The 25,561-nt window shown below is 52.7% G+C and overlaps 1 protein-coding gene across 5 annotated transcripts in view; it reads left to right on the top strand.

The window, feature by feature from the left end:
* Positions 1-455: 455 nt before the first annotated feature.
* SH3RF2 (SH3 domain containing ring finger 2) overlaps positions 456-25,561 on the top strand; it is a 39,991-nt gene continuing 14,885 nt past the window's right edge. The window contains exons 1-5 of one of the 5 annotated variants that reach the window (XM_040573577.1): positions 456-1,536; positions 2,110-2,602; positions 15,605-15,874; positions 18,335-18,430; positions 20,169-20,492. In XM_040573577.1, the coding sequence (XP_040429511.1) occupies positions 2,231-2,602; positions 15,605-15,874; positions 18,335-18,430; positions 20,169-20,492 (1,062 nt within the window). In that variant the 5' untranslated portion in view covers positions 456-1,536; positions 2,110-2,230. The remainder of the gene's footprint in view (positions 1,537-2,109; positions 2,603-15,604; positions 15,875-18,334; positions 18,431-20,168; positions 20,493-25,561) is intronic. The other 4 variants (XM_040573575.1, XM_040573574.1, XM_040573576.1 and 1 more) reach the window with 4 other exon arrangements.

Genomic DNA, 25,561 nt, shown 5'->3' with positions numbered 1-25,561 from the left:
CCAGCATACCATGGCATTCTTGGGAGAAAACACTGCCTGCTGCCAACAGTGACACGTTTCACTGGAGAAAATGAAGATGCAGCCCTTGGAGAGCCCCAAGAGCTGCTGCTGTGCTGCAGCAGGCTCACAGACACCGAGCACCTGGCTCCTGCCCTGGCCACGAGTGCTCAGCACGGCTGGGATGTGGCAGGAGCATGGCTGGGATGTGGCAGGAGCACGGATGGCACCAGCTGGGACACGGGCCAGCAGTGCGCCTGCCCCACTGCACAGCACCCACAGATTTCCATGGAAATCTGCCATGGGGTAGAGAACTGCACCGCGAAGTCGGTGTCCTCTCAGGCAGACTTTCAATCCCGCCCATTGTTTGGACAGCACAACTAGACTAGGTTGGGCCTTACCGAAAATTTAAGAAAAATTGAAAAAGGACTCACAAACAAATTTCATGAAAGGTTATCATTACCTAGCATGCACAAAATCAGGAGGTCAGCTTCATTTCCCACCATTTCCTAGCTGCAAGGTATTTCATAATTCTCTTCCATTTCTAATCAGATGAAAATGCAACATGTAAGCATTAACCACAGAACAGAAATAGGGAAGAATATGTAAAAAAGAAAAAAACTTCAAAAACTGTTTTCAATATAGTTGATGTCACACATTGCATTTTATAACGCCAGTCGATTAGATGTTTTGAACGTCATTCATTAAAAATTGTGCACTCAGTCAGCCAAGCATGAATCAACACATGACAGGCTACAAAGAAATACCAAAGTAGATGGAAACCTGAGATGAAACAGAGTGAAGTAATTGTGTTTTTTTTGCATTATCCTGAAGATGTTCATCAACATTTTAATTTAGCCAAATGGCCACCATTAAAAAAAAAAAAAGAGAGAGAGAGAGAGAGAGAGAGAGAGAGAAAACTTTGCTTTGACAAAATCACGATCGGTAGGGAAAAGCTTTTAAAAGAACCAAGTTAACAACGTCTGCTGAAGCAGTCCTTCATGAAGGATGTCCTGTGCATTGTCTGCAGAAGGACCAAACTGAAATAATTCCTTTAGATTTACAACCCTTTCCTCTAATTCTTAGTTTGCAAACACGGCTGAGGTATGGAAGAGATGGTAAAGGCAAATCTCTTGGATCTCTGCTCCATCCGCCGCTCGCTGTTGTAGGGCAGCAGAGCAAGGAGCCAGAGCGCAGCCGGAGCCGTCCCGCAGCTGCGCGCACCCAGGGCACGCCGAGGGGTGTGCACCAGTGTCACGGCGCTGCTGGCTGCAGCACCTGGAGGGGTTTGGCATGGGCAGCATCCTGCTCCAGCCCGGGTGGCATGCTCTGGAGATGCACCGCTCCCACAAGCCGTGACTTGAACCCGCAGCCGCCTGCTTGAGCGAAGATCGGTGCGCGGCCCCGAAGGAGCCGAACGGGTTGAGTGACTTCAGGCCGTGGGAGGAATTGGGAGGAATAATCGTCCCGGGCTGCAGGGAGAGCTCAGGCAGCCCGGCTGGGCGCGGATGTCGCTGCAGCTCCCCGCGTCTCTCCAAGGTAAAACAGGATTATATTTGTGTTTGGAGGGCTTTTTATAGAACTGCTGTCAAAACTGGCAGATAGAAAGCTTAATTAGGACCGATCTTGCAGACAAGGCAGCGTGTAGGTGTGCGAGGGGCTGCGGGCAGCCGACGGCTGCTTTAAGCCAGAGCCGAGAGAAAACAGGTTCAAGGCGATGTTTGCCAGGGCTCGCATCGCTGGGCTGGTGGCACCTGTGCTGCGCTGCCAGTTATGACCCACAGAGCAGACAGCGTTTGAGACAACTTTGCTGGAGTGTGAGCGGGAAGAACGGCACCCGGCCTGCCCCAGCCGCCCTGCTGGGCACGGAGCCTTCGGCCCCGCCGCAGCCCCTGGCCCGCCGCGGGGCTCCCCGGCCGCTGGCACCCGCCTGGGCACGGCCCCCTCGCGCTCCTGAATCACGAATGACTCACTTCGGGCTTGGATGGGAGCGCAAAGCATGCATTTGCAAATTGGCTCGTGAGGCACTGCCTTGCGATGTAGGTGGGATGTATTACATACTCCAGCAGTCGAGCTCTGCTCCTTTTTCCTCCTCCCCTCCTCTCCGTGCAGGGTAGCTGCCTGAGCCCAGGGTTTCGGTGCCGGTCTCGCGGGTGCGCAAAGGCGTCGTGTCGGCTGCCCGTGTCATGTGGATGTCCCCGGCGCGGCCCGTGACGGGAGCCCTGCACTGAAGATGGATGATTTGGCTCTGCTCGACCTGTTGGAGTGCCCGGTGTGCTTTGAAAAGCTCGACGCCACAGCAAAGGTGCTGCCGTGCCAGCACACTTTCTGCAAGCCTTGTCTGCAGAGGATCCTGAAATCCCAGAAGGAGCTCCGGTGCCCTGAGTGCAGGACGCTCGTCCTCTGTGGCATCGAGCAGCTCCCGTCCAACCTGCTGCTCATTCGCCTGCTGGATGGAGTCAGATACGGACAGAATGTTCCCCGGTTCGGCTCAATGCAGAGGTCGGGGCTCCTGTCCTCCCCCGCCTCCATCCGGAGGCTCCCGCGGGGTCTGCAGCTCCACCAGCACCGGCTGGCGACCAGCCCCAGGATCCACATGGATGGGGTAAGCACCAGCCACATTTTCCACTTTGCCGTGGGCATACAGATCTATTCCTCTGTGCCAAGAGCTATGAAACTTCCATGCTAGCACTGCTGCTATGCATACATGCTGATGTTTGAAGTAGGAGAGATTGTCCTTTTGTTTGCAAATCTGGCTGCTGTTTCCTTGTGATATTTGACTATTTGGAGCTCATCACAACAGTAATTGCACTGAATCCCAGGCTTAGATAAAAATAGCTTGCCTTTCCCCTTACAAAAACTTCACAGCAGCTGTTTTTCTCTGGAGTTTTCAGGTGCTTCTGATATTTGGAGGGCATTTCAGATGCTTTAACTTTCAGGCGATTTACTGATTTTTGATTGATAGCAATTAAATCAGTTGTTGCAAGGCTCTAGCTATTAGAGGTGGAGAAAGGTGTTTCTCATCTGCACCTCAGTTTCCCCAGGCTTTAAAAAGGAAGGAGTGGGCATGATGATGTTTATGTCCCTGGCAAAACACTTTGAGGTTCACTAAGGAAAAAAATTAAACTCAGCTTCATCTAGTGATGATTTCCTAGGCTAATTTTAAGATTGTAAGTTGCTTCTGTAATTTTCTCTAACAGTACAAAAGCTTTTCTGAAATAATTAGGATGTGGTATGAGACCTGGTAAGGAGCCTGGCTCAGATTGCATTTTGAGAAAAGACTGACTCGTGGCCTCACCATTCCTGTGTTATATTCCTGGATTTCCATTTCTTTCACCTGCACTATTCTGTAAAATACCTCTGAAATCTTTCCATAACGTTCAGAAGCTTGACTCGATTGGCTGATAAACCTGAGGGCACTTCTCAGAACTGCAGAGACACAAACTCAGGGGCAGACTCGTAACAGGTTTTCCAACTGGCGTGTTATAAAGGCGTATACTTGCGTGTGAGGCTCTATGGCTGCAGAGGACACCGCGCTTCGTGTGGGCCCGAGCTGCTGCGTGCACCGCAGGGAACCTCTGGAGCACTGATAGGTCATCCTGAACGTGTCACACACAGCAGCCAGACCTATCTCTGGAGCTCTTGTCCCAGGTTTTCCCACCGGAAAACGTGGCAGCGTGGCCCTGAGACGTGCAATGAGTCCCTTTACCACGGGCAGCGGACACAATTCCTGTGCCGCAGTGCCCAGTGCCCTACCCCGGGGCACGTCGCAGCGGTTGGGCGAGGAGCAGCGGCCTCGGTGCACGGCAGCATCACGGCTGCTGCTTCGGCCGTGGCCACGCAGCTGTGAGTGCCCGCAGGTGGGCAGGCCCCACAGGTGTCCTCCACTTCTGCCCCGTGCTCCTCTGTACCGAGAATTCGTGCCTCAGCTCAGAGGAGAGGCAGCCCGATCCCCAGGCAGTGAGCGGCGCTCCCCGGCAAACATGCTCATATTTATTTTTCTTCTCTCTCGCCCCTTTTGCGTCTCCATACTAGTTCTCAGGACAGGTAGAAACTTGCTGCTGGTGTTGCACCGTGGCAGCTCTCCTGTTGGCAGCTCCTGAAGCGTTTCCGCCGAAGCGCGCAGCCCGGCCGTGGGCGCTCAGCAGGGTCGGCACCACGCGGCACTGCCAAAAGGCACCGGGGTGGCCCCGGCTCCCCGTGCTCTCTGATGAAGGGGTGTAAAACGGTACACTGGAATGCTCTTGGACTTAATGAGTTAATTAATTAATTAGAAAATACTTTGAAAACCTCAACTGCGAGGTGAAGAACACGACCATTAGTCACGTTTGGATTTTGGAGATTCCAAATACACACAGCCTGGGCCGTGCCATTACAGCTGCCCCAGGGGGCAGGAGTGCACGCACACCCTTCATGGGGCTGACACCCGGCACCAGCAGCTCTTCCTCTGCAGCAGTGGGGACCCCTGCCAGTGCCTGTGCTGCAAGGAGGCCAGGACACAGTAAGGACGGCTTGCCTTCCTGCAGCATCAAGCGCGCAAACACCAGGAATGAGTGATGAGTTACATCGCTGAAGCAATTTGGATACGCAGAGGCCTCCAGCAACTTGAACTTAAGAGCAGACACTTTTGTGGCAGCTGGCTTTTATAGCACAAAATAGTGTCAGATTTTCAGCAGAAGAGGATGGGAGGCGGTTTGTGGTCGTGGCTCCCATGAGCAGCGTGGGCACCAGGACTGAAGCCTCACCTCCCGTCGGAGGTGCCGGAGGAGCAGCAGCAGCAGCGCTGGCTCCTGCCACCAGCACTGCCCAGCCCTGCGGCCAGCTGGCACCAGTGGATGCTCACAAAACACTTTAAGACTTTAGTGAGCAAGAAAGGACCCTTTACTAGGTCCCTCTGAGATCAGCATCTCTCCATGGGCTTATTTAAGACCGTTGTGCTGCTGCTGCTACTACTACTGTTATTATTATTATTGTTAATATTACTACTCCTACTACCATTATTATTATTATTTAACAAGCACAAAGACATCTTCCAAACCAGAAATCTGGTCTTAAGATTATTTTTAGATTTCTTTTGTGGAAAAGTTCAAACTTCTGAGCTGATTTTAACTTTCTTATCTCTGCATCTTCAAGGATTTGATAGTACTCTTGAAATGACCTGAGTTTAAAAATCCCAAACCAGGGGAAAATAGCAAGTAAAATCCCAAACCAGGAGAAAATGATAAGTAGTAAAACCAACTGGCCAGATGCAGAGACAGCTCCCGAGCATCTTGATTGCAGCCTCACTGGCACCCAGACGCTGAGAGTCCCCAGGAACGTGACCAGTGCTTGCCTGTCCCCACCACCCCGCAGGCAGCGCGTCCCCATCCTGTCCCCGTCCCTGTCCTGTCCCTGGGGTGGCACGGGGGGAGGCAGCACCATCACTGCTGGGGTGTGCATGTGGCCCTGAAAGGCACTTTTTTGCTTGTATGCACATAATCCAGCGGCTTTTCAGGGCACACTGAGTTTGATGCTGGGTTTTGAGTAGTGCTGGCATGGTTTGGCCTTCGCGTCACCAGACAAGGCCTGCTTCATCCCAAGGGGCACGGAGCTCCTGCAGCCCTGCTCCAGCACAGCTGCCCCACCGCAGCTGCTTCCTGGGTGACCCCTAATGCAGCGTTTGTCTGCAATGCACTGGAAGGTGGTGTGGTCTCCAAAGAAAGACTGCCCCAATCTGCATAGACTAATTACTGTCAATACCGTACACCACTTCATGCTACAAAGCAAACAAAATTAATGTACGCCATGCTGCACTGCAGCCAGATATGCCATCAAAAGTGGGATACAGGACATGCTTTGTTTTTACAAAAAAAGACCTTCTATAAATAAACTGCCTTTACTCCATGGAGCTGAGAAATCACAAGTTAGACTGAAGTTTCTCCTCTCAGAGGTGTTTTCTTGACAGCTTGTTGCTCTTCATCCTCACAAGCGTCCATGAAGCCAACACAAAAATAAATAATTAACAAAATAAATCTCCTCATCACATAGCAAGCCAAGAATTCACAACATTCCGCGTGTGAAGCGCAAGCAGTCCCCAGCAGAGCTGCTGAACAATCAACAGTACGCCACGCAGGCTGCAGTCAGGAGCTCCAAGGAGCCAAAGTCCTCAGAGGACAGAGAGTATTTCAGTTGCAGCCCATCCCAAACTATTTCTCACTGGGTGGCACTGACATCCCTTCTGAACGTGCCTCCCGCGTCCCAGCGCAGGCCTGGCGCGCTCTGGCTCTGTGCGTGTGGCTGGTGAGCACTGCCTGGGAAGCTGCTCCAGGGACGTCTGGCCAGGCTTAAGATCCTTAACGTCTATGCCAAGAGGACAAGACAGGATTTTCACGATCTCCACGTAATAAACTGTCTGGAACTCAGAAATGAAAGGATTTGCTAGGAGGTGAATGCGTAAATAATTTACACTGAATCCTTTGAACTCCGAGGAACCGCCCCTGGCGTGTGCAAGATGCGGTTCCTGCTCTGCCAAAGCAGCCGTCCCAGCGGGCTGCAGCCCAGCACGGCCCTGGCACTGCCGGGGACGAGGACGCTGTGTGCTGCAGCACACAGAGCTGCACGGCAGGTGCCCGGCAGCCGCCGGGGCAGTGAGCTCTGTCCTGCAGCAAACACGAGGCCAAATCAGACGGAGGTGAAAGGTTACAAGAGTGACGGCTTGCCCATGAAAACAGACTGTGCCGCTTTACCTGTGACTTTGGCTGTTTTCTCTTTGCATGAACCGAGTGCTGCAACAGCCCCCTCCAGCACTTCATGGGAGATAGACAGATAACACCTCTATCGGGATAAAAATACACCACACTCCAACATCGCCACCTTCACATGGGCGTCTATATATAGTGCCTGCGCCTTGGTATTTTCTGCTCCTCCAGAAACATCTCCAGCTCCTTTCTGAATTTGACAGACAGGATTTGGATTGCTGGCTCTTTTCAAAACCTTGTTCAAAGCAACCTTCATGCTTGCACCCAGCAGGAGCAAACGTTTTCTGACTCAGATCACTGAGCAACTTCCCCAAGAGAAATAAAAGCCGGTTCCTGCGCCATCGCAGGACTGAGACATGTCAGGGTTGGGCGGCACTGGACAGGAGCTGGACGGACCTTGCAAGCAGGGGAACTCCGCAATTCCCATCGGCTCCACCTCGAGGTGGCACAGGATCCCCTCCGGCTGCGGGACTTCCCTGTGCCTGGCAGCCACCTGCCCTGGCTGCTTCTTCGCCTGGAAATCGAAATACTGCATTTTGCTGCACACCGTGGGGTCCTGCGACCCTCTGGGAGGATGGATTTGCCCCAGTTCTCATCCAGCTGCCTCCATCAGGGCAACCTGAGGGATTGTTCCCTGCTTGGCCTCGTCGCACACCCCACCGTATGGCTTTTTCCTCCTTCGCATGCAGTTTTAACATCTCGTATCTATCGAAAAGAGTTAAGTCACCTCAATATCGATCACCTGACAATACACACCCCCACAGAGGTGCGTTCAACAGCAGCGCATTCAGCCGCCCAGAAGCAGGTGGCTACGAACAGAGCCGGTGTTACACAGGGCGGCGCGGAGCCGCTCGTCCTCCTCGTCAGAGGTCCGTGGGCAGGACGCCAGCCCCAGGGTCAGGGGATGGGGCAGGCAGCTCAGCCGATGCAGGCAGCGCAGCGCCAGCTCCCACCGGGGCCGCGGGCACGCAGCGGGTCCGGGGCGCTCCCGGGCTGCTCCGCGCAGGGCAGCAGGGCCCGCACCAGGAGCAAGTTTCCCTGGTTCCACAAAACTGGCGCTGAGCTAACACATGAAAGTGTTTTAATTTGTTACCAAGGCAATGAGTCAGCCTCAGCTGGCAAGTCAGGAATAGAATAACAGGATTTCTGCAGGGTAGCGCGTTCACCTATTAAGCGCCGTGGTCAGCGAGGAGGCTGAAAGTCTGAGGCTCCCCTTCTTCTCGCTGAGCTTCCCCGCTAGTGGCTGGCACATCCCCGGGCCCTGCAGCGCGGCACCTGGCCTGGTGTTGCTGCTCCCCGCGCTGGGCTGGGGGCGCAGGGACAGGCAAGCTCTTGCGTGGCTCTGCCAGGGCGAACCTCGGAGGCAGCCCCAGAGGAGGCTGGCTCCCGGCAGGGAGGACGCCGATGCCCTGCTTTAGTTGGAGCCTCCCCTCCTCTCCCTTACTTCTCCTCTGCCCTTCTCACAGGGGAAGCTGCAGCGCTTGCCCTTAAATGCGAGGTCTTGTTCTGCTGTTACTAATTGTCAGGTACTCAAACTCCATTTAGCATCGGAATTCCACTGTGCAACGGAATAAAGAATTATAAACTTTGTTCTTAAGACAACTTTTTCCTTAGGAGTCTGTGAGTGGATATTTGAGCCTAGCCTTTTACTCTTAGCTCAGGGAATCTCCCTCTTGTTTCGGTGCCAGGATGGGCAACACAGTTTAGGCACTGTTTTTAAGAGACAAACATCTATCCTTTAGAAATCAGATCCCTTTGCGAGGGTTTCCTTTGGGTCCTGAATAACTGATGGGCCCAGAAGTTCCTGCTGGTTTTGCAGAGAAGGAAGAGCAAGCCTTGCTTGCTGGGAAACCACATCTGCTTAGTTCTTGCATAACTCGGTTCCAGAGTCAGTCAGTCTCCTTCAGGAAATGTAAGTACAGAAAGGGCAGAAGGGCTCCTTTTTACAGGTCCAGGTCTGGGCAAGAGTGAGCACAGCCAAGACCGTGAGGACAGTGACCTCTCCAGTCGTGACCCCTGGGCCAGGCAAGGCCCAGCACATCGTGGAGCTCATGATGGTCGTTAATTTACCATCAAAATGCCTACTATGCAATGCAGCAAGGGCAAAAAGAAAGTGCAGGGCCCTGGCGGGCTTTATCAGCAGCAAGGCCATGGTGCAGAGCCGTTGGCCTTCAGCAGCCTCGCTGAGCGGAGCAGTGAGCAGGGAGCAGCCCCCTCCGGCCTCCCCGCTGCCCCCGGGCACTGCCCCACAGTGGCGGCACTGGGAGCTGGGGCGGCGGCGCGATTTCCCCTTCCCGGCAAAGGGAGGTGGCACAACCAGCAGGAACACGCGAGGGCAGAAAGCGGAGAGGAGCAGTGCCCGGGTTTCCTCCCTCATGGCAAGCGGCCACGGCTGAGGAGCATGGTCCCGAAGCGGAGAATCATGACCAGGCATGCTGAGGGCTGACACATTTTGTTTTCCATGCGGCTTAAAGCCGTGACACACAACGTAGCCACTACCCCAGAGTGCTGACTGCAGCAGAGACACGGCCATCTGATAGCAGCCGCCGGCGGGGAGGAGGCAGGGGGGCTCGGTGCGGGCGCTGCAGCCATGGCCCTGCACTGGGTGCCCAGCTGTGCTCACGCTGTGTCCCCCTCGTGTCCCCAGCGCCCGGGCGCTCCACCTGTCCCCCCGTCCTCGCCTGTGCAGCTCCACCTGCGCCCAGGAGAGTGCATCCCCGAAACGAAGCCAAGCCCTGGCGTAACGCCTGCGTTGCTTGCATCTTGGCACTCGTTCTGCCTGCCTAGAATCTCTCCTGCGGTTTCACGCGGGCCAGGTGAGGCCTAATATGGCATTGTGCTCCTCCGGAGCCGCTGGGAAGCTCCTGACAAGCAGCCGCTGAGCTCCACCTCAGGGATGGGTGCGCGTCGGCACTGAGTCACGCAGCTGCTGGGTGCAGAATCCTCTGAGCTTCTTGTGACAAGAGCTGCTCTGCACTTTCTTTAATCATTTTCCCCGTTTCCCACTCCCCCCCTCCTGCATTACGAAGCCAGAATAACAACAGGCAAAGTTCAGAAGCGGCCTCAGTAGGTCTCAGCGTGGCTCCTGTCCTAAGCCCAGTGGTGAGCAGGCTGCGAGCGCTCCCCCCGCTGCCATCGCCCCACGGGGCTGTGTCAGCGCCCAGTGCCTGCCGCCTCATGCCCCGCCGGTCACGGTTCATCTCCCCAGCTGGTGAAGCACACCCAGCAGCACCTGTAGCTGCAGACAACGCTTTCCGTACCCGGCCACGTCTGTGTGCTCACCCCAGCCCCTGGGCCGCAGCCCCTCCCGTGCCCCCCCAGCTGCTCCTCGCTGCACGAGCAGCCTGCTGGCGCCAGGAAGATGCGAGCCGTCCTCCTCGGGGGAGAAGGAATGCCGAAACTACCCAACTGTCTGAAGCCTCAGAACATAATTATATGAGGAGATTGAAATGACAAGTTCGCTTTTGATGGTTTTGTTCTATGTGACAAGGCTGGAGTTATCTCCTCTGCGGAAAAGCAGAAAAACAGAATTGTAATGGCAATTAATTTACATTCAAATAGCTCTTTTCATCCAACTGGATCCTAAAGAGCCCTAAAAACTGCACTGATCACACAAAGGAAATGAGGCAGGGCTCATTCATCCCAGCTGAAAGGCTGGCAGTCTCTGGCAGGACGTTAAAGGAGGCTTGCAGAAATCTAACCATCAAATGGATGCAGTTTTTAATGATTATTTTTCATTACAAAAGGCTGCCATACCCTTTGGAGCCTGTTGTGGGTGGTGGGTGCCTGCAGCCCAGCATCCAGCAGCACCATGTGTCCCGGTCCAGGTTCAGACTTGGGCTCCTGGCACGCAGACACAGAGCCAGCGCGAGGGCATTAGGGGCAGGCAGGGCGCTGCCTCGCGTTGCCCCGCTGGGCGAGCCCCAGGGATGCAGCTCCCTGTGTGCCCCCCTGCCCCGCACATCCCCAAACACTCCAACAGCCCCGAGGCGTTTGAGCCTCAGATGAAAAATAACCCAAAAACACTTGCACACTGAATCCGAAGTGTCTAGTGGGAGAGAAACCAAGCTGGAAAACATCCAGGAGTGGATTTCTTCTCTTCCTGGCAATGATTAGCACTATCCTAGAATAAATTGCTCCTCTCAAGGAATCTGTTAGGTGTTAGGGAATGGTGTGGCCGTGGGAATGTCACTGCCTCTGCACCGCACGGATGCCAACCCTCCTGCAGCAGGCAGAGCCGCCGGGAAGCGCTGAGCTCAGCGCCGTGGCCGCTCGGGGTGAGTCCTGCCTGGACGGGGAGGAGGCAGCGAGCGGAGCCCAGCACAGGCGTGTGTGGCCTCGGCCACACACGCGTCTCCCCAGCACCGCCACCCTGCTCGGGCAAAGGCGCTGCCACCGACACAGCCTCATCGCCTGGCACCGCCGACGAGGTGCAGGGAGAGCGCTCTGCTGGGAGCTCCCCTTCCCCGTCCCTGGCACCGTGAGTCGCCAGCCCCTGATGACCCCCACCCCGCAGACCCACGCCCTTCTCTTTTTTTCAGTACCAGTGCTGTGAGTGTGTGCTCTTACATTAACCCACTGTCAATAATGAGGAAGTTATAACTAGCTCATTTAAGATAATTATAGTGCACATTTCTCCCAGCTATGAAGGGATGCTTTGAATTGCTTCTTTACACAAACACGTGCATATTTTTAATTTACGTCTTTGTTTTGTACGGAGGGAAACTCAGATGTATTGGATGGCTGCCTAGCACAGCCAATGCCAAATGCCAAAAATGATCGGAAAACCCTTTCTCCCCTACCAGCCTCAAATCCACTGGGTGGGGAACAGCCACGGGGTGCACCCGCCCCATGGGCTTACCAGCCTTGTAACAGTTCCTGGCAAGGTGGCCATGAGGGAACACACCGACCTTACCTTGTGAGTGTGCAAAATGACTAGGAAGTCCCAAAAGACCAAGATTCTGAATAGTTTTTGGATGCTAAAGAAGCATATAACCATTAATATTAAGTATAATTTTGCGTCCACACGTTTTGCAACAAATTTCAATGAGTGAATACAAACTCTGCTCTACAAAGCGGCGGGTGAGATTCTGCCAATTCATCGTTACAAGCTCCAGGATACAGCTGGGAAAGAAAACAAGACTTAGAGGGATGCTGGAAAGGAGAAGGAGCAGTGAGATTTGAACGGGCATGGAAGTGAGAGGAAGGTGAAAGAAAAGGTAAAGAAGCGAAGAAAGCCCGGCCCAGCCCGGCCCGGCCCAGCCCAGCCCGTTACCCCTCACGCCGTGCTGGGAATGTCCCGGAGGGTGCAGCCGCGGGGTGCCCAGGCTGCAGGCTCCCACCCAGAGGGAGCAGCGGGGACAAGGAACCTCGGGGCTGTGGCAGTGAGCCGGGAGCGCCGCGGGCCCTTCTCCTGGGACGGGCTTGGGAGGCTCCGCTGCTGCTGCCAGGGGGCCCCGCCGCCGGCTGCGCTCGCTTCCCCCGCAGCCTCCCGGCACCGAGCTGCAAGCCAGGGCCATTTCCATTGGCGTCTGCCCAGCCCAAGAGCACCAGACCTGCTCGTCCTCCATGGCCGGGAGCTGTGGCCGGGCCCCCTGCCATGGCAGCCAGCAGCCCATGCCCCAGCGCTCGCCGCAGCATCCCGCCTGCCCCGCGCAGCCAGGAGACCCCCGTGCGTTATTTGCCAGACAAATCGGCACTTAGTGGCAGGGCCACGAAAGTGCCAACCCTGCCCACCAGGTGCACTGCCGCTGGTATTTCTAGCAACACTAGAAATATTCTGCTGTAGCCGGCGAGATGAGTTTTCCTATCACAAAACTTCAGCTCTGCATGGGCATGTCTGGAGGCAGGGGTCGTGGCCGCACACAGCTTCAGAAACTTTATTCCCGTCCTCCGGGAGCAGTTCTGCCTTCCAGGAGCTCTTGCGGACAAGCACTAATTGCTCAGAGGGTACCCGACCCTTTCTTCATGTGCTGAGGGGTGAGTTTCGGCAAGCCCTCATGTCACAAACACCTCTGTTCCAGCCAGTTTTCAGTCCTCTATTCAGGCCCGCACTCCTGTCTCATTAAAATTAATTTCTCAGAGTATCTGATCATCCTCTTTCTTGCTGGAGAAAGAACATTCCAGACTACCCCATTGCTTGTTCACCATTTCCCAGTAGTAATAGGTTTGCATTTCATTTCAGAGTTTCTCTTATTTTTAATATATTTCCATAACTCGTTCTTGGTGCCTTTTATGTTTGGCCTTATTTCGTTGTGCAATCACTCTCTCATCTTCCCGGACGTTTGTGTTCCTCTTTTAGGAGCCCTGCTCTCACAGTTTGCATCAGTCCTTTATGTTTTCTGGTCACTCCTAAAGCACTCCTGCCGTGCTCCTCGTCCTGGTTTGACACTGGGAGTGTCACCGAGTCTCGCGGATGCGGCCGAGCCCTCCCGTGACCCTGCAGGTTTTCTTCCCCAAAGACCCCGCAGCCTGTGCCCTGCTGGAGGACGTGTGCGTGCTCAGGCATGCATTTGCAATGGTTTCTTTGGTCTAGTGCTGCCCGAGTCAGTATTTCCAGTCTGTGCTCTGAGGATGGATGGCAGAACAAAGCTTGCCTGACTCTGATTTTCATGATTTCCCTTTTTTTCAGCAATGTACTTTCAGTGTTAACAAGCCAAGTGCATGCATTTACTATTAGTGCAAATTAACGGACGAGTCAATTAGAACTAAGCATTAAACTAATTGCTTCCTGTTTCAAATGCTTTGAAGGAAGCACAGTACATAAAATTTTTCACTTCTTAGTTCCTTTTCCCTACCAAGCGTCAGTGTTTGGGAGTGCTGGAAGATCTTCTTTTCCCCAGACTTAAATCATTTTCTGTGGTCTTTTCCACACTTCAAGAACCAGCGCTGCGCCCCTCTTCCCTTTCCTGCCCACCCAGGGGGACTGACCCGGGGAAGTGAAGCCCCCGGTCCCACGGTCCCCTCGCCACCCACCCATCCGTGCCGCAGCCTCCTGCAGAAAGCCAGCGCGCGGGCTGGGGTCCCACTGCTCGGGAGCAGCGCCCTTCTCCAGCCCGCTTATCTCCACACCACACAGCCGGGAGACGGAGCCCAGCAGTGGCCAGAAGGACACGCTGTGGCTCTGGTCCCATCTGCCAGAGCTGCAGGGGCCAGCAGGACCCAGGCTCTACTTTCCCCAGCCCCAGTGCAAAGCCTCCCCTCTGGTCCAAGGAGCCCTTTGAGGGAGACGCTGCCGTGTCAGAAGGCAGAAAATGGATCCGTCCCGTAACTCAGGATTCACACCAAAGGCAGCAAATCTCCCACAGTCAGAAACAACATTACTGTTAATCAAAAGGGATTAAGGAAAATGAGCCCACAACGCAAGATACTATCAAAGCCAGGAATCTGGTACGGTTCAAAGAACACAACATCTGCACCTCTAATAGTTCAGATTATGGCTTAGAATATATACTGCTGCCTCACTTTATGCCAAAACCAATCGCTATTTGCCTCGAGTGAAGAAGCAATTTCTCCCATCGGCACACCACTGCCGAGCACCTTGCGGTGGCCACTGTTCCCAGCTGGATGTGAGACGAGGACTGCTCACCCGATACGTGATGGAAATGCGGTGTACGAACACAAGCCTGTGCTAAAACAGCATCAGTACGTACGCACTCAACGCTCCACAAGCACGCACGAGGACATCTGTTCCCCTGACTATGATTTCCACCACCTCTGCCACCTGTGGAGCCAGGGCTCTGCACCTGCTGGGGCCGTGCCGAGACTGCGGGGCCCGCAGGAGGGCAGGACACGGCGCTGGTCCCTGCGGGACAGCTCGCTCGGGGCCCTGAGCAGGGCTGTGATGTTGCGGATAACAGTAACCACAAACACGGGTTGCTTACTTGTTTCAGGATCTGCCTCTGTGGGACACAGCACTGTGCTCGAGGGATCTCCACACAAGTACATAAAGAGCAAGCCTTTCGGCTTTGCCATTTCAAAATGCACATCTAGAAGACCTCAACAGAGCACAGAAAACGCCATCCTAACGGCGCTCCTTGCAGGAAAGCAGCCGCAGGCAGCCCCAGAGCGGACCGCCTGGGTTCACAGCAGCGAGGCCAGGGCTGCCTCTGCATTTATTCAGCCATCTCAATGATCTGTTGCACTGTGTATTAAATTAAATTGAGTTTTCTAGTACAGATACAGGTCAGTAAAGCTGTTATTTTAAGTGAACCTTGTGGCTTCATTTCAATGAGAGTCAGGATAGTAAAGTTCCCTCATTTCCGCTAGGTTTAGTATATCTCTTCTTTCTCACATTATACTGCAACAACAATAACATTAAGAAAACCTCTCTTCCTGTAACTCAGATTACAGACTGACATAAAATCACGGTCGCGCAGTGTTGAAGTGGGGCGATGCCCACAGGAAGGCAGGCACCTGCACTCACCTGCTTCCCGTAGCTGTTCCTGAAGACGCTCTGTTGGCCCCTGTGGGTGACAGCCATCGGGCGCTCGACAGCTGCTGTCACCGCCAGTCGTGCTAAAACAGAAATACCATGTTCATTACAATAGGCATTTTATTAGAAGAGAGCTTAGAGCAGGCAGAAAAATCCCATGGGAAGACTAGTTTAAGGCATTAATTGTTTCTTAATATTCTCAGACAAGTTCAGCCTGCTTTTTATCTAGATACAAATTTGGAATAAGTATTTTGGAGCTTGTCTTCATTAGAAAAAGACATCAAGAAAGGATGTGGGTAGTTAATCACAGTAAATGCATGCTTCAGCCTTAGACCTCTAACTTTTTCCCAGTAATTACAAGTACTTTTGGGGAATTCTGTCTGTGTTAAACACCATTGTCACAGCTGAGCTGTAAGGGTTGTTTCTCATCCCCCAGGTTCCACGAGCCAAGGCATTGTACACCTACCGAGGGCACAATCCCGGCGAGCTGAGGTTCAACAAAGGGGACATCATCATGCTGCTCCGACAGCTGGATGAGAACTGGTACCTGGGTGAGGCCAACGGGATCAGCGGTGTTTTCCCAGCCAGCTCTGTACAAGTCATCAAGCACCTGCCCCTGCCACCACCCCTCTGCAGAGCACTTTACAACTTTGACCTGAGAAGCAGGAACAAAAGTGAAAACAAAGAGTGCCTGACATTTCACAAGGTAACACCACCCTGCGCAGCCAAAGGCTGGGTGATAGGGGCTGGGCTGGTTTTCTTCTTTGGATTGTATTGCGTTCTGCTGCTTCACAGCACTAGAGCAGATCTTTTGAAAATCAGGAAGGTTTCAGACACTGACAGCAGTGGCTAAAGCCCCATGGCTCCCTGAGGGCACGCACAGACACGGCCAGGACGAGGTCATCTTGAGCAGCAATTTCAGTCCCTCGGTTCAGCTGCTTTAGCTGACGAGGAGCAGCTGCTGGTGGTGGGCTGCTCTCAGCACCACAACACACCAAGGAGAGCCTTAACAGATACCCACTGACATATTAAAGAAAATTGCTTCCAGTCTGGTAATACCTCATTTCTGCAGCTCGAACATATTCAGCCAATGCACACGCTGGCAGGGTAGGACCTGAACTTTTGCTGCCTTTGCTTTTATTCCCCAAAGGCTGCAGAGCTTGCATTTGCTCTCAGTTAGAGGACACACTTTTCTGAGTAACTGCACCTCCCAGCAAAGTCAACTGTCCCTATACTGTCAAAAGGAGGTGAGGCATCACAAAGCAAAGCAGAGAAAGCAGTGCCTGGAGGCATCAGTGTCCTAGCAGGGAAGCCACCTCTGTTCTCTCCAGCTGGCAGCACAGGCCGAGGCTCTTCTAGCTCTCCCCAGCAGAAAGGAGAGGCAGGGGGGGAGGCTGTGGTCCAGGCCAGGTGTCTGAGGAGTCAGAGCTGGATGTGGGGAGGCCAGGGGATGGGAAATCAAATAGCCAGGAGCCAGATGTGGTTTCTGACTAAGAAGGGAAGGAAACAAAAGAAAAAACAGTTCAGAACAGCGCTGCACATCAGCAGCAGCCCTATGAAGTGGGGGTTTTCAGCTTGCTAGCGCAGATGCAGAGAGCCTGGGCAGCCAGCAGTCCTTCCTTTGTCATTAGGATTTACTTATTAGCAGGAGGCGCCTTCCTCAGCTTCCTGCTGTCTGCATTTGTTTTTTCTCTTCCACTTTATTTGCCTTTGTTTCAGGGCTTACTCACTCTGTTTATTTGCTTTTGGGAAGCTGTGCTCCCCTCCTCTCCCGCAGCAGAGTTCACACATGGGAAGTGAGCACACATCTAAAACAAACAGATGCTTCTTCAAAGAGGCACGAACATCCTCCTCTCCCCGAGTTCTGCAACACCCGTCAGCTGTTACTGCATGGAGTTTGGGAAGATTGGCACAGTAACTTCAGCAGCTCCCCTCTGCAGAAGCCTCCAGGCGATGCGGGTGCTCCTCCCGCTGGGCAGAGCACTCCTGGGGAGCCCTCTCGCTGCAAGCCCCTGTAAACGGTTTCCTCCAGGAGCCGCAGCAGGCAGGGGAACCCTAGCAGAGGCACGGCGGAGCCTTGGATGGGTGATGCCAGATTTCACAGAACCACCAAGTCACAGAATGTCTGAGGGCCGCTGGGTCCATCTGGCTTCTCAGGAGAAGCTGCAGAGAGCTGGCCACAAGCCTGGCCCAAAATGTGTGCGGCACTGAAGAGCACCTCTTGCTCTTGTTCAAGGAAGTAGTCGGCAGCCAGCTCCGATTTGCCTGTCTGAGCCTGAAGAGTCATTCACCTGCTGCAAGAGAAACACAAAATCTCCACCAATGCAGGCAGAAGGTTCGTGCTTGTACCCTGCACGGGCATAAATAATTTGGCCAGCAGGACCCAGCCTTCTCTGACCCCTAGAACCTCAGAGCAGATAAAAGTTTAAACCCAAACTTTGTGCATTAGTTCAAAAGAGAGAAAAACAAATTTTTTTTCTTGTAGAATTCTCTTAACTTGCCCCCCATAAACCTACAGCAGATTTCATTAAAATGATGAAATCAAAACATATTAAAAATTGACAAGATTTAATTTTGCTGGATTGCTCAGAAACGTGAGTCCTTCTAAAGAGATTTAGCTATCGGTCAATACAAACTAGCTTTTTTCCTCCAGAGCATTTCAAATACCTACACTCCAGTAACATCAGGTTATTTCAGCTCCCGAAGTAATGATCTGAGTTTCTTGGCATCGTGACACCAATTACCTAGACACTTACACAGGGATTTTTTGCTTCGTTCGTAGCTAAAACGCCATTTTCATTATTAGTTCTGGGCATGGTGATTACAGAAGCATTTCCACGCGGTGGAAACCTTCAAACAAGTGGAAAGCTCCTCTGCTTTTCATGTCTCCTCTGTCAGACGCGTGTCCATGGTCCCAATTCAGCCACGCTTGCACCTTTAAATTAAAAACATGTTTGAGCATTGTGCTGAATAAGGACAGAGGAGCTTGCGTTTCAGAATAAATACATACCAAAAGCTTTGCCGAACAGAGGACTTTGCAGGGGACACACCGGCGAGGCTGCCTAACAAGGCTGCTTTGTGAAATTACAGGGCGAGCCCATCTTCACACCCACCATCCACCTCTCCCACAAGAGACGGCTGGTAACAATGTGCTCCTGCCTTTCAGGGTGATATCATCACCGTCATCAGCAGAGTTGATGGAAACTGGGCAGAGGGCAAGTTAGGCGACAAAGTAGGGATCTTCCCTGTCCTGTTCGTGGAGGTAGGTACAGCCGCTCGCACCTGCGCTTCCATCACACCTCGTGCTGGCCGCTGCCACGTCCCGGGCAGAGCGAGCCCCTGTGCCCCGTCACACCGCAGCGAAGCCTCCTCGGCACGGAGAAACTGGGGGGCAAAGCCCCAAACCCGGGCAGAGCACCGGAGCCGCCCCTCGCAGGCGCCTGTCCTGGCACAACCTGGCCACGGCATCCTCCCCCAGAGCCCCTGCAGCCGCCCGCTCCCGGCCAGCCCTTTGTGAGCACCGGTCTAGACATTAATTGTGTTCCTACGGCTCAGCTGGGGATGCAGGGTGTACATGGCACCAACAAGAATTCCTAGAAATAAAATTAATACTTATAATCATCATAATTACAGCAAGCACCTCTTTGTGGCTATTTTATAAAAGGACATCAGTAAAACATCTAATTTGAAGCTCTAATATATTTTGTAAAACGTCTTTTCATTTAATGAAACCATTTTAGCTTCAGAAATGACTTATCTAACTCTGGCGTTAACAGAAATAAGTTAGCTAGGGACACATAAAGACACCAGGGAATTCGTTGTGGAGAAACTTATTAGTTATGGAGAAAGCAAAGGTAGATCTACTTTGGGAAACGTGAGGCTTTTCTTGGCTTTGATGTTTCAGTTTGTGCACCAGTCCCCTGGTGTTAGAAAAGGCAGAAAATTGGTTTTGGTTCTGGTTAGTTTGATTACATATATAAATGACAATATTACCACCTTATATGTATACATATGCATACACTATGCTTTTTAAAACTTGCTTTAAGAAGTGAGGAGGAGGGAAATGTGAAAACAATCCATGCTTTAAAATGATAACGCTTGAGAGACAACTACCTGTTCTGTGTTAGCCTAATTCTCGTTCATCCGCGGAGCCAGGCATATTGCCTCACATGAGTGGGTGAGAATCTCAAAGTTTTGCAATTCGTTAATGTCAGCAGTAAATCATGATTAATTCCTTTGGCAGTCATCGTGGTGAAAAACATTGTCACCACATGCCCTTTGCTATTAATACTGTAGTGATCAGCAGTTTCCAAGAAATACTGCTTGATTGTTGCCTGTATGCAAACTCAGGGCCTGGCTCTTCTCTCATTAAAACCGATGGTTACCAAGCCGGGCTCTTTTCAGGGGCAACAGCAATGAGCCATGAATGTCTCGGGCTACGGAGACGTAATGGGGGGCTCCAGCTTTGCTCGGGAAGCTGCTGTCAGTGACAGCTTCTCTAAGTCAGTTCCTAAATTCGGCTGTAGAGATGTGGCATCCCATTGCCAGGCGCACCTGAGCTTGCCAGCACTCCGCAGAACAGGAAGGTGTGCCCAAATGTCCCCTCTGATTTAGAGCTGACTTTATTACAATGCTGCTAGTGAGCCAGCCATCTCTTTGTGTACCTCTGCAAGTCAAGGGCTTAGACAAGGGATGAAGTTTCTGCAAAGTATCGGGGGGCATTTGGCCTCACTGATGTTCCGTCTAAGCAACAAATTTTTCAAACCAATTTAAATTTCACTGTGAGCTCTACATGCGTAATTTTGCATTCAGAATTTGTCACTGAAAACATAGCAGGGACATAACTGAGCCACAACTTGTACAGATCACCTGCAAACCTGCAATCTGCCCACTGCTGTGCTGCTGGGCAGCAGAAAGCTCCTGAGCAGCCCCTGGGCTGAGCCTGTGGGAAGGGGAACCGCTGCAGCGGCATCACCAGCCTTTCCTTCTGCCTCTTCCAGCCCAACACGACGGCCAGGCAGCTCCTGCAGACCAGCAAGAGCCACTGGCCGCCCCCGTTTAAGTGCGCGTCGCTGCGAACGGCCTCTCCCAAAGCGAAGGGCAGGGAGCCGCCCGCGCTCCACAAGGCGCCCGACTCCCGGCGGAAGAGCCTGCGGCCATTCTCCATCACCACCGCCCTCAACACCCTGAACCGTATGGTGCACGCGCCCACCGACCGGCCGGCGCTGGAGATCAGCTCCCCGGTGCTCATCAGCTCCAGCAACCCCAGCGTGGCCGCCCCCAGCAGCGAGCAGGCGGACGCCCCCCAGGGCTCCCCTGCCCAGGTGAGGGAGCGGTGCGGCGGGGGGTGCGGGTTCTGGATGGAAACGCTGGGTGTGTAGGCAGGCACCCAGAAAGCTGAAGCACACACGTGAAAAGACACAATACCCAGGCTGACAGCATCAGTGAGATAATGTCATCCGCAGCATCAGGCTGCCTGCGATGTTTCCCCTCCTTTTGAATTGAAAGGTCTGTCCATAGAGTCTGGGGACTCCAGGGAATTCACAGAAAGAGAAATGAAGTTATCAGAGCAACTAAACTCAGATAAAGTGCTCTCCTGTTCCAGTTCCTACACTACTGAGGTGAGCTCCCAGAGAAAACATAGACCTTCACTTGCAGAATCCAGTATTTTTAATTTTAGAAGGGTCAGTGTGGAACACGAATCCCCAGGGGCACTCACCAGGCCTCGCTCCCCCCTTGTGCAGGGGAGCCAGTGGCTGGTAACAGCCTTCTGCTCTAACCCCGTGCTTAAAAGAAAGGCAGGACCCTGCTCTTTTTATTGATGGTCATTAATTTTTTTTTGGTGAGTCTCAAGCACATGAGGAGTTCCAGCACTGGCACAGGCTGCCCAGAGAGGTGGTGGAGTCTCCTCCTTGGAGATCTTCAACGTGGTGCTGGATGCCCTCCTCCAGGTGGCCCTGCTGGGGCAGGGGTTGGACCAGAGGGACCCTGAGGTGCCTCCAGCCCCAACCATCCTGCCATTCTGAGTCCCCAGCACCAAAACCCCGATTAAAACCCCAGCTGCTGTGCAGCATGCCTCACGTTCTGGTGACTCTGAACACAGCCTTTTCTCTGCCTGGGGATTTGGTCCAGGTGGATCTGGGGATGTTGGACACCTGTGGAGCGTTTCTGCTGGCACCGCGCATGTGGCACAGCCCGCAGCAACCGGGGCCGTACACCCGGAGCCCACTGGGTCCCCGGCACCGCGGCGCAGCCCCGTATGCGGCCAGCAGTGTGCTGCTCTAACCCTCAAAGGATCCTCCCCAGAGACAAGCTGATGGCAGGACAGGCTTCCTCACAAAAAGCAGCATTAGAACATATGCTGCAATAGTGGTTTGGCCTCCTGTTGCTCCTAAGAAGGGATATCAAGCCTCCTGAAAAGCAGTCAGGGTTGCTGCCCTGTCCTAAATCAGCCTGCTGCCTGCCTCTCTCCGCTTCCAGATGAATGGCTCCTGCCGTGGGAGGGCAGTTACCAGGGAGCCCCTGCCTGCCTGCAGGCTAAACCCAAGACTGTGCTGAGAGAAGCTGAACTTGGGGCTGAGCTAATAAAAGTAGACTGACCTTTTGGACTATATCCTCTCCTTATTTTAGGAGGCAAAAGAGTTGCATTCCTTCTTCACACTCTGACTAAAGATCTCAATACAGGATCTTCACAGATCATCTGAAATGGGAGAAAAAAAGGTTTTGTTTAGATTTATATGGCATCTTTCATACTCAAGGTTGCTCTAACATTTTATAAAGCAATAAGGCAGCCCCTGGTAGTTCAGTGTCTATGCAATAAAACCCAGCAGGCATTTTGTACTTAGCAATAGCCTGCGAAGAGCCTTGGATGTTAGATCCTGGTTTCTGTGAGAGGAAATGAAGCCTTACAATAGAACTATAATTCAATTGAAATGGTATCATGTCTCATGAACCCAATATAATTTTACCAAAAGTGTCTCAGCATGAGCTATTGTCAACAGCATAAGCAATAGAGTGAATGTGTTAACTTGTTGCCTTAGAATGGTTTGAATTTCCTTTCTTCTAAGCAGTACTTTTTCTCCTGCAGACTTAGAGGGGTATCTATGTGCTGTGCATGTGGCCACGGAGGTTGCAGCTTTTCCTCTTTCCATCTCCATCTTTGGGTTACGGTATTTGACTGAGGTGGAAATCTGAGACTCTAGCGCAAGTCTCAATATGAACTGCCAGCCAGATACTGCTGGTCGTATCCCACTGAGGACACATACAGCTCCGTGACAGTAATCGGCTTGAACAGCCACGGTGCTGAAACTGATGATAAGGGAACCCTCCTGTTTAGAACAGAAGCTCCAGGACTGAGGAGCAATGGAAGGGGCGAGAGCTGATGCTGTCCCAAGGGCTAGTCTGCCCAGGCGGCAGCCTCCTGTGGAGGTTTAGCCTTGGTAGTAAGTGCTGGGACTTTGGAAAAGCCTCATGTGGCTTGTGCATGTCTGAAAGCGTGGTGGTTCCATGACAATTCCTTTCATAGACAGAACATCACTGGGAGGGAAAGGAATCACCAGCTGAGCGAGTTTCGAGAACAAAGTAGGCAGTGGTTTATCCCTCCTGTCCTGTGGGGAGAGGCTGAGGGACCTGGGACTGTTCAGCCTGGAGGAGACTCAGGGGGGTCTTACCAATGCCTGTAAATACATGCAGGGAAGTGCAGGGAGGACAGAGCCAGGCTCTGTTCAGTGGTGCGCAGCACCAGGACAAGAGGCACTGGGCACAAACTGGAGGTGCGTGATGGTGGCACAGAGCAGCGAGCTCAGTAGCTTGGACCTTCCTGCACCAGGGCCGGGCACCGCTTCTCCTCACTCTTTCCCTTAAAGCGTTTTGCCAGTGGCCAAGGGACGAGCCCATGGGCCCAGCACTGGTGAGGGCCAGGTGGCAGCGCTGCTTCCTCCACCTCACGCGATAGGCCTCGGCCCTCCGTCTGTGAGACAGAGATAACGAAACCTCCCCGCCTCTGCGGGCTGAGAGACCTCGCTAATCTCCTAATGTTTGTAAAGCACTTGGAGATCCTCCAAGCAAGGCATTGCAGAGGTGCAGGGTATTATGGCCACGTGCTGCCCCCTGCTTGGCACGACTCTTCTGGAGGAGAGGGATTGCGCTGTCCTTGCTCCAGTTAATCCTCTGCCTCCCTGCTGAGCGTGTAAACAAGGCTGCCAGCTAAAACCAATCAAAAAAGTTCAGATTAAATTGTTTGGCTTTTGCCATTTGAAAGATAATGGGACTTTCAAGTGCAAGGGAAGGGTCCACCTTCCCTAGAAAAAGTCTGTTTTCTTTGAAAGGCCTTACACCTTGATTGCTGAATCAGTTTGCAAGCAGCAAGGAAATATTTCCATTAACGCATGCTGTCCTGCAGCTCCCAACATGATACAGGCCAGTGCCTTTCCTTCCTGGTACGGCAGGGATCACCACCAGTGTGCTGCAAGCCTGCTGGCCGAAGGGCAGGTGCTGCTGTGTGTCCCAGGGGACACGGCCCAAGGAGAGGGGAGAGGGAGGAGGAGGCGGCATGCAGACCTGTGATGTCATTTGAGCCCTTCAGTAGAATTCCTTAATTGAAAAATTTTGTATAGTCAGTATAGTTGGCTAATATAGTTTGTTGGATTTTTTTATCTACATTTTTTATATGCTTGTGGAATAGGATTAGCATTTCCCATATCTAGTAGCTCCAGTACCTGATTATACTGCTCGTTCCGTCAAGCAGCTCTGAATGGCTAACCCACGTTGCACTGGCAGCTGAGTGAAACATCTCCATGTCATGCTCCCTGCATCTGGACGCTTCCTTCAGCCTGCGGAGTACACTGGAGATGGAAGAGCAGTTTACCAGCCTCAGAGAGGTCATCCTATTTATCCTAAACCCTTGAAATTAACTGCTGAACTAATGAAATGGTAATCACGGCCCTCACATTATCCAGGCGTAGTTTCCTCTCTGCTTTTACCCACGCCACCTCTCTAGTTCCCTTTGCTAGAGGTAGGATGTACATGAGAGCCTCTGACCCACTTGTGCCTGTCCTCCTTTACTGGCCTAGATAAATTAGCCACGATGCTCAGCAAATGTTTTCTCCCGAGGCAAGCAGGTGACATCTGTTAGCTGCTGGTAGCTAATGAGCACGGGCTGGCATTGCAGGGCACACCAGCACCCAGACTGCCCCAAGTATGGAAGTGAGTGTCACAGCCTCTCAAGCTGAAGCTTGTTTCCTCTCTCATAACTCAGCCTCATCCCACATTCTGTGTTTTTGTGTTTGTGCACAAGAACAAAGACAGAAGTATCTGAAAGATATTTCTTTCAGAACAGTAGAAAGAAAAAGGAAACCTGTATCTGTCCGTCTGTCCTCAACATCTAAAGCCTGCAGCAGTTGTGCAGCAGGACTTCCGTGCTGTTACCCGAGCGAGTTTTAAACCCAGAACTCCGACAGCAGAAGGGGGCTGAGGTTCTTCCTTTAAGCACAGAAGAGTTCTGTGAGGGGAGGACAAGCCGGGCGCTGGGGCCCTGGTAGACTCTGCCCAGGTGCAGGGCGGTGGGGAAGGGGCAGCTCCAGCCAAGCGCCCGTCTGCGCGGGGCTCTCCTTGCCGCTTCCCCTCCTCTGCCCAAGGGGCCTGCACTATGCACGTGCAGATGCTTGTGGAGCTCCTCAGCCACAGACATGGTAAACAGCTTTAATAACAATTATTAAAGGATCACTGGGGCAAAGGCTGTATTTTTTGAGGTTTTAGATAATGCCAGTGCTCCCAGCTGGAGGTAAATAACTAACAAGTAAAAGAACAAGGATTATACAGTCTTACCTGGCAGACGTGACAGTCTCCTCCTGGTTAGCAAAGTGTGGGTCAGAAATGTTTTTTTTCCAAGCTCCTTTTTCTTCCTGAATCAAAGATGAACCTGCACCAAGAGCTGCAACTGCAAATCTAGACACATCCCATTTATTCCTGTTGGAAATACATAGACATGATATTTGTCTGCTCAACGCCTTGTTTCTTTATTTGCTTCAGGGAACTCGTCCTCATTTTAGCAATGCACATAGGGGGTGCAAGTGCATCGGACACAGGTGGACAACCTCACAGTGAGTGGGAAAGCTGAGTTCCTTGCTTACAGAATGGGAGAAGCTCCACCAGCCCCACTGAGCCGTGCCCTGGAAAGTGTGTCAGTGTTAAATCAGGAAGGGAAGGGACCAGCTGAGCCAGAAGACCCCTCCAGCAGCAGGTCTGTGGCTGCATGGCAGACGGATGGTGTACATCAACCCTCTTCTTGTGCACCTGCAGCTCCACTGCCGAGACTGACACCAACAGCCAGCATTACTTGTCTTGTAGACTGGGGCATGGAGCCAGGCAATTGTCTCCTACGTAATAAACTGAG

The sequence above is a fragment of the Cygnus olor genome, chromosome 14 (assembly GCF_009769625.2).
Source record: "Cygnus olor isolate bCygOlo1 chromosome 14, bCygOlo1.pri.v2, whole genome shotgun sequence".
NCBI lineage: Eukaryota > Metazoa > Chordata > Aves > Anseriformes > Anatidae > Cygnus > Cygnus olor.
This window is presented reverse-complemented; position numbering and strand designations above follow the sequence as displayed.